At 39.0% G+C, this 14712-nt stretch overlaps 1 protein-coding gene across 1 annotated transcript in view; it reads right to left on the reverse strand.

Moving 5' to 3' along the window:
- Window positions 1-32: 32 nt before the first annotated feature.
- Window positions 33-14712, reverse strand: part of Eif2ak2 (eukaryotic translation initiation factor 2-alpha kinase 2) — a gene marked incomplete in the record, with an annotated part of 36026 nt that continues 21346 nt past the window's right edge. The window contains 6 exon segments of the mRNA XM_013517630.1: window positions 33-318; window positions 399-452; window positions 1826-1927; window positions 9383-9511; window positions 11997-12177; window positions 14554-14676. Coding sequence (XP_013373084.1) covers window positions 196-318; window positions 399-452; window positions 1826-1927; window positions 9383-9511; window positions 11997-12177; window positions 14554-14676 — 712 coding nt within the window.

Raw genomic sequence — 14712 nt, forward strand, 5'->3', positions numbered from 1 at the left:
GCTTTTGCCGCTGAGCTAAATCCCCAGCCCCAAGAATGTTTTTTGAAGTTAAAAAAAATGAAAACCTGTCTGAAATGCAATAACAAAAGTAAAAGAAGATGAAAATGAGGGGAAATATCTATCCATGGCCCTTAGCAGACCTCTGATAATAAAAGGAAAGCACATATCAGAAGTAGGATACTTTCTAGAAGAGCTCTAAAAGGTATTTCTTTGCTTTTTCTCTGAGACATTCTTCCACTCAGACAAGGTCTTCAGTATTTCAGATGTGTCAGGTCGTCTTTGAGGTTCCTTTGATAGTAATTTCTGTAGAAGGCTTTTCTGTAATCATAAATAAACATCAATAGTACGAACTAAAACATTGGAATTAAAAAAAATTGTGATTATTTTCAAATACTTACTTCTTTGCTATTAAACACATCATAGAAGATACCTTTCTTTAGATCTTTGAAAAACTGAAAATAAACATATATATTCATTTATTAGGAGATTATTTACTTGAGAGGAAAAACAAACTTAGGGCACATTAAAGGCTAAGGATATCCTACACCTAGGCTGTTTCTAGACCTTTGAGAGTATCTTTTTAGCCAAGCACAAGCACAGAGTCCTCAGCACCACACTCAGTCTAATAACCATCTTAACATTTGATGTTTTGAAGGGTTAGGTACATGATAGTCATTATTTGCCTTCATCCTTTCTGGAACCCTATGAAATAGGTATTTTATCCCTTTTTATAGAGGCAAAATTTTTTTTTTTGTTTTTTGGGGTTTTTTTTGGTGCGGGAATCAAACTCAGGACCTTGCACTTGCCAGGCAGGTGCTTGTGCCACTGAGCTACATCCCCAGCCAATAGAGGCAAAAATTGTTGACTCAAGGCAAATCCCCCTTCCTGAGCTTCAGACTAGTATATTCAGTTGCCCCCTGCCTGTAGTAGTAACCCATTGCCTATATAAGAAAACCCATATTTTTTCCTCAGTTTAGGACCAACCTGTCTTTCCAACTCTATTAACCATCACTTCCCTGTAACTTATATTCCCCAGTGAAAGTACATTGCCTCCTGTTTCCAAATATACTCTTCATAGCTGCACCTTCACCCTGGCATCTCCTGCTTTTTATTTTGGACAATCAGAAATAACCCACCCTTCAGAGCCCAAGTGACTTGCTTTGCTGAAATCTGAGCCCACAGCTGGAAAGATCTCCCTCCTAGATGTTTCCACAGACTTTATGTCTTTTTTTAAAATATTATAACATCCTTTTATCTTTCCTCTTAGAAAAATCAACTGTTCAACTAAGCAGAGTGGTGCATGCCTGTAATCCCAGGATTCTGGGAGCTGAGATGAGGCAGATCACAAGTTTTAGCCTCGCCGAGACAACTTAGCAACTTATTGAGACCCTGTCTCAAAGTAAAAGAAAAAATCAGGGATGTTGCTCAGTGTGAAGGCCTTACATACAATCCCCCATACCAGGAAAAAAAAATTTGTTCATTGCTATAATTCTTGTAACACCTAGCACAGTGTCTTTTGCAAAGCAGGCAATCAATGAAATTCTGCCAATTCAGAACTGAATAAAAATTCAATTCAGAATAAAAATCTCAGAATAAAAATCTAAAATGTACACATCTTCCAAGAAAATAAAAGTTTTTGTTCTATAAAAATAGTTCTCAAAATTTGAAATCGAAAATATATATTTGACTTGCAATTAGTCACAAATATTCTTAATTTCACCTTCACACTTGGGCAATAACTTTGTACCAGTGCAGACATACAATAAGATACACTGTAAGACATATGATAATTTTTTTGTCTCTTAATTTTTTTTGGATTATTTACCTTTGCTGTTTCTTGGTGAGTCTTACATATGTGAATAAGTTCAGCAAAAATTAGTCCCAGAGCATAAAGGTCCACTTCCTTTCCATAATCTTCTGAATCCAGCTGAAGAGATCAAAACATAGGGGCCTTTGTTACTTATTTGATATAAATATCTATGCTTCCTGAAGCCAGAAAAGCTTCCATCACACAAAGAATCTATTTATTTGCAGGGTTTATGGAGCCTGACAGCCCAGGTTCAAATATTTAGCACCAAACAGCAGACACTGTGGTATAAATTAACCACTAACATGGGAAGAGAGTAGTCTTAATTGTTTTTGTTTTTTTTTTTTTTTTGGTTTTTCTCCGGTACCGGGAACCAAACTCACGACCTTGCGCTTGCCAGGCAGGCGCTTTTGCCACTGAGCTAAATCCCCAGCCCCGAGTAGTCTTAATTGTAAAATGGGTTTAATAGTACTATTGACCTCAGAGTTTACTGTACAATTAAATGAAATATGCAGCAGGTAAAGCAATTAAAATATTGTAGCCGGGCATGGTGGTACATGCCTGTAATCCCAGCACTTGGAGGCTGAAGCAGGAGGATTATTGCGAGTTCAAGACCAGCCTGGGCTACAAAGTGAGCTCAAGGCCAGCCTGAACTGCATAGTGAGACCCTGTCTCAAAAAGACCAGAAAAAAAACAAACTGTCTAGTAAATGACTTCTATAACAATATTCACAACACATATATTTACAACATTCCGTAGCTAGAAACAATCCGAATGTGACCAACAGGAGAATGGAAAGACATATTGTGGCACAGTCATATCATGAAATACTACTCAACAATAAGAAAGAATTAGCTCCTGATATAAGGAAACAACTAAAGGAAACTAAATGCCTCTTTAAAGCATTACAACTCAATGTAATACTTTGAAGAAATTAAATACAGTTGAGTACACACACCATGATTCCACTTATCTGAAATTTAAGAACAGGAAAAACTGACGGATGACGACAGAAATGAGAGAGCTAGTTGCTTCCATGAAGTAGGGAGGAGGAACTGGCTGGCAAGGGCCTGAGAAAACTTTTCTGAGATAAGAAAAATGTTCTACTGATGCAGAATTCAGGACCAGATCAAATGGAAGACAACAGTGCCAGAGGAACTTTGGAAGGCAGCTTTCTTATGCTAGTGGGCTGGGGAACCCTGAGGTTCAAGTCACCAGCCTTGTTTTGAGGTGACTGATCACTTACATAGGTTTTCAGAAGGAAGTACAAAAAGGCAGACAACATGACATTCTCTAGTTGGTGACACATGTCTTTGTTATTAATTGCTAGGCAGAATTTACTCTTACAGAAACAAATAAAGTTAGTATCGTATAACATCGGGGAAGAATCAATCATTGTCTGAGACGGGGCAGAGGTGTCCCCGAGGCGATAACTCTCTAGGGTTTGAAAGTAAGCAGAACACCACTGTCTGTCTAAGCTGCACTCGTATCACAGCTGGCACCTGGAGTGTCAGGGCTCGGTAAATTTATAGCTCTCTAACTATATGAGAACCAGCCACGCTTCCCAGTCTCATCCTTGAACAGTGTTAGAAATATACTAGTGCTAGAAAGATAGGATTAAAATTTTCATTACATTTAAAATAGCCTCAAAAAAATAGCCTCTACACTACATGTTCACAGACCTGCAGACTACACAAGAGTGTACCTAGGTCAAAGCAAATACATTTAAGATATGTGCATTTTGTAGCACATAAATTATGCCTTAACAAAATGTATTTACATTTAAAAATCACCTAAGAGCTGGGCGTGATGGTTCACACCGTAATCCTATTACTCTACTAAGCTGAGGCAGGACTGCTGAGTTTGAGGCCAGCCTGGGCTACATAGTGAGTTCAAGATTAGACTAAACTACATATTGAGACTATGTCTCAAAAAACAAAAAACAACAACAACAACAAAAAATTGTCCAAAAAAAATAAAAGCACAATATTAAATGTTATTTAAAAATTATTCTGTTTTTTTTCTCCTTTTTTTGATACCGGGAATCAAACTCGGGACCTTGTGCTTACCAGGTAGGCACAATTCCACTGAGCTATATTCCCAGCCTTTAAAAACATTCTGAGGATGCAGGAGCTATTTAACAGTTGGAGGTAAGCAAGCCATTCACTCCCTATTGTGTTCTGCTTTCACACTACACACACACAACTTACATGACATCTTTAAGCCAAATAGTCTCCAAAGGGAAGAGGTAAGCGCACCCTCCACTGCAGAGTCTCAAGACGTTTGCTAGGTCAGCGCATTTATTCTGAGGTGACAGACAATACAGGTATTTTGAAAGAAAATTATCAAGGAAATCATCTTAAAAAGAGTACTTAAAATGCAAAACAAAAAACAAGATGAAGAATCCACAAGATGAAAATAGACAACTAAAATATCACAGTGCAAAGACTTTGTTGCTGGTATGGAGATCCCTTAGTCAGCATCTGCTTTTCAGTGATGCTCTCTGGGCGTGGCAAACTACAGGCCTTTGCTTCTGTCCCAAGGTCCAACCAAGTCTGTTCATTTGGAACAGCAGAGTGCAGTGTAGTTGGCCCAGCACCCAGTTCTCTGGGAATACACCACAGCATTGCTAATGACACAAAGTCAACCCAGACATTGATATGCAGAGAAAATCAATTAACATTAACAACAATGCCACTCTGGCAGTAGCAACAACCATACAGTCAAAGACAAACCAGATACTGACATACCATAAAAATCAATAATGTACCAACTGGAACCACAGAAAACAGATCTATAGTTATACCATAAACAAGAGAAACCCAATATCAACATATATTAAGTATCTACTGAAAGCAACAACTATACCTCCACCAACAATAGAAAACATTTCAACAGTAATAGCACACAGTTAACTAAAAAGATTAATAAAACTCAGTGATTATACTAGTAAAGATGGAGCAGATAGGGAATGGGAGAATGAAGGAAGTAAAATTTGAAAAATAAAGAGAAGAAAGATGAAGAAGAAAGAAGAGTTAGATAAAAGATCCTACTAAAAAGTAATAAGAAGCTAGGTGTGGTGGTGCCCACCAGTAATCCCAGAAGTCAGGAGGCTGAGGCAGGAAGATCATTTGGAAATCAAGGCCAGCCCAGGCTACACAGTGAGTTCAAGGCCAGTCTCCATTGTGAAGCAAGACCCTGTCTCAAAAAGCAGAAAACAAACAAAGTAAAAGGAGATAAAAGTAACAGAAGCATGCACACACACCACACACACACACACACAAAATCAAAATAAAATCAAAATAAAAAAAAGAAGAAAAAGGAAAAAAAATAGGGAAAAAACCCTAAATCCCAACAAACAAATGAGGAAAAAATGACTCTAAAACATTCTTCTGTATTTTTAAATGAGTGATTTAGATCCAGGGTCTGCAGTCTTGGGATCTAGTAGACATGGGGGAGGGACAGTGCATCACTGCTAGGAACTATTGCATTTCCACACTCACAGTTTTGTGTGGGAATGTTGAATCCCACCCTGCCTTTCCCACCGGTTATAGTTGGTCATTGGTATCTGTCCTGTGGCTGTAGTCTGCCCAGCAACTTCTACATTCCATGTCCCTCTGAGATGTACCCCCAAATTTTCTCCACTCAGCTTTATGACCCATGGATTTGTGAGGTGTCTCCCTGCTCCAGAGGTTCCTCTGTCCACATACCTAAGGCTGACGCAACCGTCCAAGCTGAGTCACATCGTTGCTCCCGCTGGTAGTTGGAGAAAGCAAACAGACTACTGACTTGTGCACTGGCTGTCGGTACTGGGATAGGGTTTAAACAGACTGCTGGACTCACTGCCAGCACTTTCAGATCCAGCTGCCTGAGCAAGCCACACACAACTGGCCTGGTATCTCACCACAGATGGTGGGGCCCCCACATCCTTCCCAGCCTGAACTTAAACTTCTCAAGGAGTCTCTGTCTAACCCATGCCCTCTCTGCAACGGTCTCTTATGGCTCTCTTTCGCTCAGTCTTACCACACTTTAAAAAAATATTATTATATCACACATGACATCCCACACGCTCATGAATTCATGAATTTCTTGACTCTGTTTCATTGATTTAAAAAAAAACCATTTTACTGTTTTAATCATTGTAGCACTAAAAGATGCATTTTAATATTTGAACAGCAGGACTTCCTATTTCATTATTATTTAATTTAAAAACATCATCAGAGGTAGCTGGGCATGGTGGCACATGCCTGCTTATAACTCCAGCACTCTGGGAAGCTGAGACAGGAGAATCAAAACTTTGAGCTTACCTGAGGCAACTTAATGACTTAGTAAGACCCTGGTGAAAAATTAAAAATTAAAAAAGAGCAAGGGGTGTAGCTCAGTGTACAGACCTGGGGTTCAATCCCTAGTACTGGAAAAAAAACCTAAAATGTCCTCAGGAGTTCACATTTACGACTCCAAGTGCTCTCTAGAATCAGCTTGCCATGCTCCATTAACAGGTCTTGAAGTTTTGTTAACTGTTGTATTGAATTTAAGGATTTGGTTAAAGAGAATGGATACCCTCACTGTGAGTGAGGACAGCACATAATTGAGAGCAAACATCAGGCAAAAACCACAAACAATAGAAACCTAAAAAGACAAGGCAACAAAATAACTCCCCAAACTCTCAACTCCTCCAAAGCTGACCCATGGGGCATCAATGTGGAGGAAATCAAAAGCCCCACAGCTGAATTATTCAAAATGATAAAAGTTTAAAAAAACAGATCATAAGGGGTTTGGTGAACCCCTTATGTCAAAGAAGACATGACTAAATGGATAATAGACTTAAAATGATTACTGAGTCTATAGAAGACACTAATAAAAAGCTAGCTGAAAGTGAGAGGTAGAAAACAATATCCCACACTAATTGAATTTGAAAGAAGCAGGAAGAGCTATACCCATTTCTGATAAGCAGACGTCAAGACAAATTAGAAAAGACAACAAATGCCAGCACATATTGGTAAAGGGAACAATCCACCAAGAAGAAATAACAACTGTAAACATATACGTACTGAACATTGGTGCACCCAGTTTTATAGACCCAACTCAACACAAATGGACAAATAGGTCCCAGTACAATAATAGCTGGTGACTCCATTCTCACCAATTAATAGGTCACTCAGACCAAAACAACAAAGATATATTAGCACTAAAATATATCATAAAACAAATTAAGTTGACAGATGTCTGTATAACATGCCATGCAACAACCTCTTTGGTCAGCCTCAGTGTGACCATCAGCCGTGTTTCTATGCCCCTATATAAAGTCCACATGCTTTTGTCATGCCCTACAATCCCACATTTTATCTAGCCATACTGTAACTAAACAAAACATGCCATTCTTTTTCTTTCTAATGAACTATAAAAAGCAATCTGGTATTTTTGCTAGTTTCATCCTCCTTAGATACTCAGACAGCATCATAAATTCAGTTTCCCATTTCTCAGAGCCAGGTGTAACCTTATGTGGGTAGCCGTTTCCCCTGCACTGTAGCTTGATGGTGGCACAGGAACATTTTCTCCCTGCATTCACCACACACACATCTGCAGCCTTGCATCTGTATTATTAGCATTAGGTTCCGATACGTCAATTAAGTTCTAATCACAAATGGTGCTGGCTAAACTGGACATCCATATGTAGTGTAAAAGACTGACACACCTTCCCTGTCTCTCAACCTGTACTAAATCAATTCCAAATAGATCAAGACCTGAAACTTTGACTCTGCTAGAAGAAAACATAGGTGAAATACTTGAAGCCATAGGCACAGAAAGCGAATTCCTAAATAGGACTCAAATAGCACAGGAAACAAGAGTAAATTCAACACATGGTACTATGTCAAAAGTTTCTGCACAACAAGGGAGACAACTAACAAAGTGAAGAGACAGCCTACCAAATGGGAGAAAATTTGGCCAGCTACGCTTGGGGACAAAGAATTACCATAATATCTAGACTAGATCTTAAAAATCCTAAAAACTTGATGCTAAAAAATCAAATAGCTCAATCAATAAATGTACAAATGAATTGAACAGGCTGGGTGTGGGGTCACAGGCCTGCAATCCCAGCACTCAGGAGGCTGAGGCAGGAGGATCTTGTGAGTTCGAGACCAACCTGGGCTACAAAGTGAGCTCAAGGCCAGCCTGGATTGCATAGAGAGACACTGTCTCAAAACAAAACAAATCAAAACCACAAATGAATTGAACAAATACTTCTGAAAAGAAGTATAAATCATTACTGAGTACATGAAAAAATGTTCAGTATCATTAGCCATTAAATAAAAATCAAAACTACACTGAGATTCTATCTCACCCCAGTCAGAATAGCTATCGCACAAAAAGTACTAAATATTAGTGAGGTTACAGGGTAAAAGGAACACTTCTACTCTGCTACAGGGAATATAACTTGGTACAGCCCCTATGTAAATCAATATGGAGGTTTCTCAAAACACTAAAAATAGAAAGACATATGACCCAGCTACCCCACCCCTTGGTATGCATCCAAAGGAATTTCCATGAGCATACTTGAGGGATACCTGCATACCTCTGTTTACTGCATCATAATTCACAATAACCAATATACGAAATCAGCTTATAAGCCTATCAGCAAATGAATGCATAAAAAATTGTGATATCTATCTATCTATCTATCTATCTATCTCTATCATCTATCTATCTAATGGAATATTATTCAGCCATGAAGAGAGAAAAAAATATGCCATTTAGGGGAAACTGGATCATCAAGTTACATGAAATATGCCAGACTCAGAAAGACAAATGTCACATATTTTCCCTAATACATGAAATCTAAAAAAGATGACATAAAAGTAGGGAATATTATTAGAAAAGAGGAAGGGACTAAGGGAGAAGCAAAGGCGATAGTGGAAGGATGGTTTAAAAGTTCTGAATTAGAACAGTAAGACATTATTAATTACGGCGTAAGGATTATTATGGTGACATGAATTTATTGAGGTGAAAAGACGCCCACTATGCTCTGTTCAATGACATAGCAGGTTACAAAATAGTATGCACGCCACTGCTAATTTTTGTTTTAAAAAATGCACTAACATATAGTGATATCAAGAAATTGTCTGGAATGCAGTTCTCTAAACTGTGTCTGGGAATGAGCTACTGAGCACATTTTCGTTTTGTTTCAGAGTATGTTTTGACTCGTACTATTACAGAAGGTTTCTAAGCAGAGGAAATTAAGAACAACTAGAAGTATTGAGGTGACAATATGTTAATATAGCTTGATTGGAGTAATCATTTGGCAATGTATCTGTATCTCAAAACAAGATGTTAAAAACAAAAACAGTAAGGTTGTCGATCACCTTTTTTTGTTTTGTTTTGTTTTGTTTTTTTCCGGTACCAGGAACAGAACTCATGACCCTGAGCTTGCCAGGCAGGCACTGTGCCACTGAGCTAAATCCCCAGCCCCTGTCGATCATCTTAAATAGATATGATTTTTTTTGGTCAATCATACTCAATAAAAGAGTGAAAAAAATTAAAGAAGCAAAACACAGAAAGAAAAAAGAGAGAACTTACCTGTTCCGGGCTCATGTATCTCTCCGTTCCCTTATTTCTTGTTCGCTTTCCATCATTTTCCAGGGATGTTGCGAGTCCAAAGTCTCCAATCTTTACTTGTTTCTCATCTACTAAAAATATGTTACTTGGCTGTGGGGAAAAACAGTAATTTATATGTACCAGTCTGGTGGCCTATTACCACGTCATTTTAGCCAAGGTTTTTGTATTTACTTGTACAACATTTACCCTGTTATTGATAGCTCAAATCAGTTGAATAGCACGGGTCTTTAAAATGCCCACTGGAGGAAGGAAGGACTTTAAAGTCGACAGCAGAGGCAATTTGAGGTACAGCTGCCTCCAAATATCTGAACAGCTGTCAGGTGAAAAATAGATTCACTCTGCAGGGTCCCAGGGGATGGATTCAGGACTAGAGGGTGGACATGACCAAAAGATTTGGTTTAATATATCTTAATATACTAATTGTGCAGTCCAGTAAGAGTTAGAAAGTCCCCCATCCCAGAAGGACCTAGACAACGCCTTGAGGAAATGATGCAAATGTAAATTCAGGGATGATGGGGACTGACTCTGACACCCTTAAGATGCATTCTAACTTTGAGATTCTCTGAAGGGGTTCGTTCCTAACAATGCTGTTGAACATGTTATGTAGAAATGGTCCAGGAGCCTTCCTTTATGTCACTTTCTCCAGGCCTTCGGCAACTTCTTACTAAACATACCTCACCCACCTTGAAAGCATGCTAAATTAAAGGGAAATTGATAACTAGCACAAAATATTATTTCCATGCAATTCTTTAAGCAAATTTTAAGGAGAAAAAGCAAAAAGTGAATGAAGGGTGATAATTACAGCTTTGTGGAAGCTATTGGTCAGTATTTTTTTTTCTTTTTCGGTTTTTTTCCGATACCGGGAATCAAACTCATGACCTTACACTTGCAAGGCAGGAGCTGTGCCATTGAGCTAAATCCCCAGCCCCACTGGTCAGTATTCTTGGTAAAGGAACAGAGAAGGAAGTGACCAAAGCCCTGGGTAACCAGGAGGAACCTTCTGAGAAGCCAGCCTGAGAAGCCCAATGCAGAAACTGGAAATAAGATTAGAATTTAACTAACATATTGGAATTGGATTTAGCTGCAAGGCTGCAGATATGTGTGTAGCAAAGGCGGAGAGAAAATGTTCCTGTACTACTATCAAGTTACAGTGCAGAAATGTGCCGGTTTGCAGTGAAAACTGCTACCCACATAAGGTTGTACCTGACTCTGTGCTGAATTTATGATGCTGTTTGAATATCTAAGGTGGAGAAACTAGTAGGAATAACAGACTGCTTTTTATAGTTCATTAGAAAGAAAAAGAATGGCACGTTTTGTTTAGTTACGGTATGACTAGATAAAATGTAAGATTGTACAGCATGAGAAAAGCGTGTAGACTTTACATCGGGGCACAGAAACATGGCTGATGCTCAGGTTGAGGCCAAGCTGGTTGGCCTAGTAGGAGACACTTTCTACCAATAAGCGGCCTCAGATAGTCAGCCCTCACTCCAGAAGTCCCTATGGAAGACCCTCATTGAAGCCTTCAGTCTAGTTCTTAAAATCCTGATAGCAAGCAACAAACACTTTGAGACTTTATATATGACAGGCTTATTGTGTAAAGACTGTTCTCTGGCAAAGACACCTACAAGCTGCAATTTTGAAAGCGTAATGTGAAAGGTGCACACCTTCACTACCATCTTCTCTCTAATGAGAGGAAGTCGTGCTCTAACAGAGCAAGCTTAGAAAAGTTGTGGCTGAAAGAAGTCTCAGTATTAAAGTCTGACCTCAGAGTAAAACTTGCAGTCAGAGCAAAACTTCAGACATAAGGAAAGATCACATTCTGACACAGGATATGTCAGTGCAGGATTCAGAGAACTGGCAGATATGAGGGGAGGCACCAGCCAGAACTGCACTAATTCACTGGGAGGGGGTAACACCCACAGTTCTGCACTCATGTGCAGAGGAATAGATATATAAGTAACTAATTGCGTACTAGATTTAATATTCATGATTTGTTCCAAAGTGAAGATTTAGTGAAAACCAGAAGAAAATGAAAATACTCAGTGTGATATATGTTCCAAATTTTTAATTCCTGCAATTTTCCAATTATGGGGCTGAAAGGCCCAACCAAAAATCCTAGACTCTGGACCCCATAGCTATGACCACCCTCCGGATAAATAGATTAGGCAGCCATGTTCTCAAAGCCACAGTAGAACAAGCCAGGCGGCAAGCAGATGGAAGGACAGAGCACCCAGCTGACTGCCAGCCGCAATAACTGCTCATGCAGAAACACTCCCCGTACACAAAAGCTGTCAGTATTTATAAGCAGGGTGTGCCTGTCAGCTGAACAGAAGCAGACATGCATGAGCCTTCTAGTAGGGCTCATCATCACTGTAAGGTCCTCGAACCCGGAGGTCTTCGGAGTAGCGGTCTGGAGTAGGATTTGGGCCAAGTTCTAGGCCTATTCTAATCTCAGAGGATCAGAGACACTATTCTGCCATGACGATCGATAAATCACAATTCTAAAACTAGAGGAGACTGATTTTTAAATTATTAAATTACATTTACCACCTAATAAAGAAAAATTTCCACTTACCTTAAGATCTCTATGAATGATTTTGCTTGAGTGTATATAGTGTACTCCTGTTGTTATTTGCTCAAAAAACTCCAGAGCCAATGCTCTGTCTGAATTGTTTTCTCTTCTTTGATCAATCCATTGCTCCAGTGTGCCTTTATCACAGAATTCCATTGTGATGAAAAGACACGGACTCTTTGGTCTGCATAAAAAATTCACAGTATGTTACAGGTAACAATAAAAATGAATTTATCTTTAAAAAAAATAACAAGAGCAAAACAGAAGAGAGGCAATTAGGAAATATGCAGAAGTTCCAATACTGTTGTTTCAAAACTAGTTTAATATATATGCAAATTAGTTTCATTTTTACGACTACTTTATCTTACTTCATTGAAAAACAGTCTTGTATTTTCCATTTGCTTCTTTTTTGCAACAATCTTTTAGGTTTATGTCTTGTACTCTGAGTAACTACCTTGAGGATAACGACATACAGTACATTAAATACTGCTATTCTCTTATTACTTTGTTATAAAAAATTTTTTTATAAAATAAAAAAGTAAAAAAAGAAAAAAACTAAAAAGTACACTTTGCCATCTTGTGAACCTCAAAATATGTCTCAAAATAAATCTAAATATAGTAAATTTGAAGCAGCATATAATAAATAAACCATTTTAATTTAAATCATAATTTCTTAAGTGTACAAAGTCTTATTTGTTTAACTAATTTATAAAGTACTTCAAATTTATAAAGTACACATCTGCCTGTTCTTTATTATTTATTTATTCTTTTTGTGGTACTGGGGATTTAACTCAGGGCTTGCTCACTGAGTTACCTACCTGGGCTTTCCCTCCTTCCTTCCCTCCCTCCCTTTCTTCCTTCCTTTCTTCCCTACCACCCTCTTTCCTTTTCCTTTTTTCCTTTCCCTTTCTTTCTCATGTTGCCCAGGCTGGGCTTGAAATTGCAGTCCTCCTGCCTCAACCTTCAGCCTGTAATTCCAGGCTGGGATTAAGGCACGTGCCAGTTTATTTAGTTTCTGTCCATTCCCTAATGCTGCAGATCCTTGATCATAACAGGCAAGAACAGAAACATTACTTACAGAAAACATAATTTCATTACGATATAAAGTAATTTTGAAACTTTAAGTCACCATCAATCAACTGAGTGCCTATTTTGCGAAAGGCACAGAACAGACACACAGACATGAGAAAATGAGTTAGGCACGCTCCTTGACACCATAAGAATTATGGTTTAATACAAATAGTAGAGGAAAAACAAACCTAAAATGATAGGAAGGACAGGAACTCTGACAGAAGTGCCAACAAACTGCATGCTAGAGCTATGTTAAAGAAAGATAATGCTAGCCATATTTTATATTTTCTTCTACACTAAGTTGGCCTCCATATTAATTTTTTCCTCCTAACATACATGAGCTAGAAAATAGGAAGAGGTAGCCAAGAATCTGATTAAAGCTGAAGAAGTCCTGTATGCTTGCAGTCAATAACTCCTGAGCCGGATTATAAAGCTGTCAAGTACACAAGGTGGAGACAGGGCTGGATGCAGAAGATGATGAATTAAGAGATCCCCAAGGCTTCAAGATTTCAGAAAACTGTCCCCAAGACAAGTTTGGAGACATTCAAAGGCAGATGCCAGCTGTTTAGAATTTCCAGCCCTTTACCTGTGGTTTAACTGAAGAAAAAAAAAATGAGTGCTACAAGCAGAGGGTGTCCCCACCATTGTCCATGACCTTAAAATTATTTTCACTGCCTACCACTCCTTTGTGAGTGGTGCTGTTGCACCCCAAGGCCACTCTTGGACTGCACCACACCAATGAGGGGCCTCTGAGAAGGACATAAACTGCTGGCAGCCAAGGAGGGAGGCTTTGGATACAGCACCTACATGTTAAAACTTTGTTCACGAGACCTATTTACAGCCAGGGCACATGAGCAAAAATATATGCTAAATAATGGAGTCAGAAAGCTAAACTGAGATTTGAAAACAGCACAAGACAAAAAAAAGGCACTTAAAAGTTAAATTTGGTGGTGCATGGCTATAATTCCAGCACTCGGGAGGCTGAGGCAGAAGGATCACAGTGAGTATGAGGCCAGCCTGGGCTACAAAAGTGAGTTTGAGACCAGTCTGTAGTACATAGTTAGATTCTGTTTCAAAAAACAAAAAAAAACTTTTTAAAGTTAAGTTTGGAACAGGCAGAGGAATAAGGAAAAGATTTTTCAGCCTTCTTACCAGACTGAAAGAGTGAAAGACAACTGCCTCTCAGAGGTGGCTGGGATTTAAATGTGGTGAGTAATGGTCTCAGCTAGCAGGGCACACGTAGAAAATGACAGTTTCTTTACATTCTATTATAGCTATGAAAACCTCTTTCGTGTGTGTGTGTGTGTGTGTGTGTGTGTGTGTGTGTGTTTGAGGCAGGGTCTCGCTACGCAGTTCAAGCTGGCCTTGAGCTCACTTTGTAGCCCTGGCTGGCCTCGAACTTGCAACGATCCTCCTGCCTCAGCTTCCTGAGTGCTGGGATTACAGGCGTGCACCACCATGCCCAGCTGAGAACCTCTTTTTTACTTACCGTGAATTATCAGTACTTAAACTGCAGTCAGGATCATAATCGTATCCCTCCCAACAATAGCAATACTGAACAATATTGGGATGACGAAGAGCCGCCAACGCTTGTACTTCACGCAATGCCTTCCTGTTTAAAAGAAGCAGAGGGGCTGGGGATTTAGCT

Source organism: Chinchilla lanigera, unplaced genomic scaffold, assembly GCF_000276665.1.
Source record: "Chinchilla lanigera isolate Chin_1 unplaced genomic scaffold, ChiLan1.0 scaffold00040, whole genome shotgun sequence".
Classification (NCBI taxonomy): Eukaryota; Metazoa; Chordata; class Mammalia; order Rodentia; family Chinchillidae; genus Chinchilla; species Chinchilla lanigera.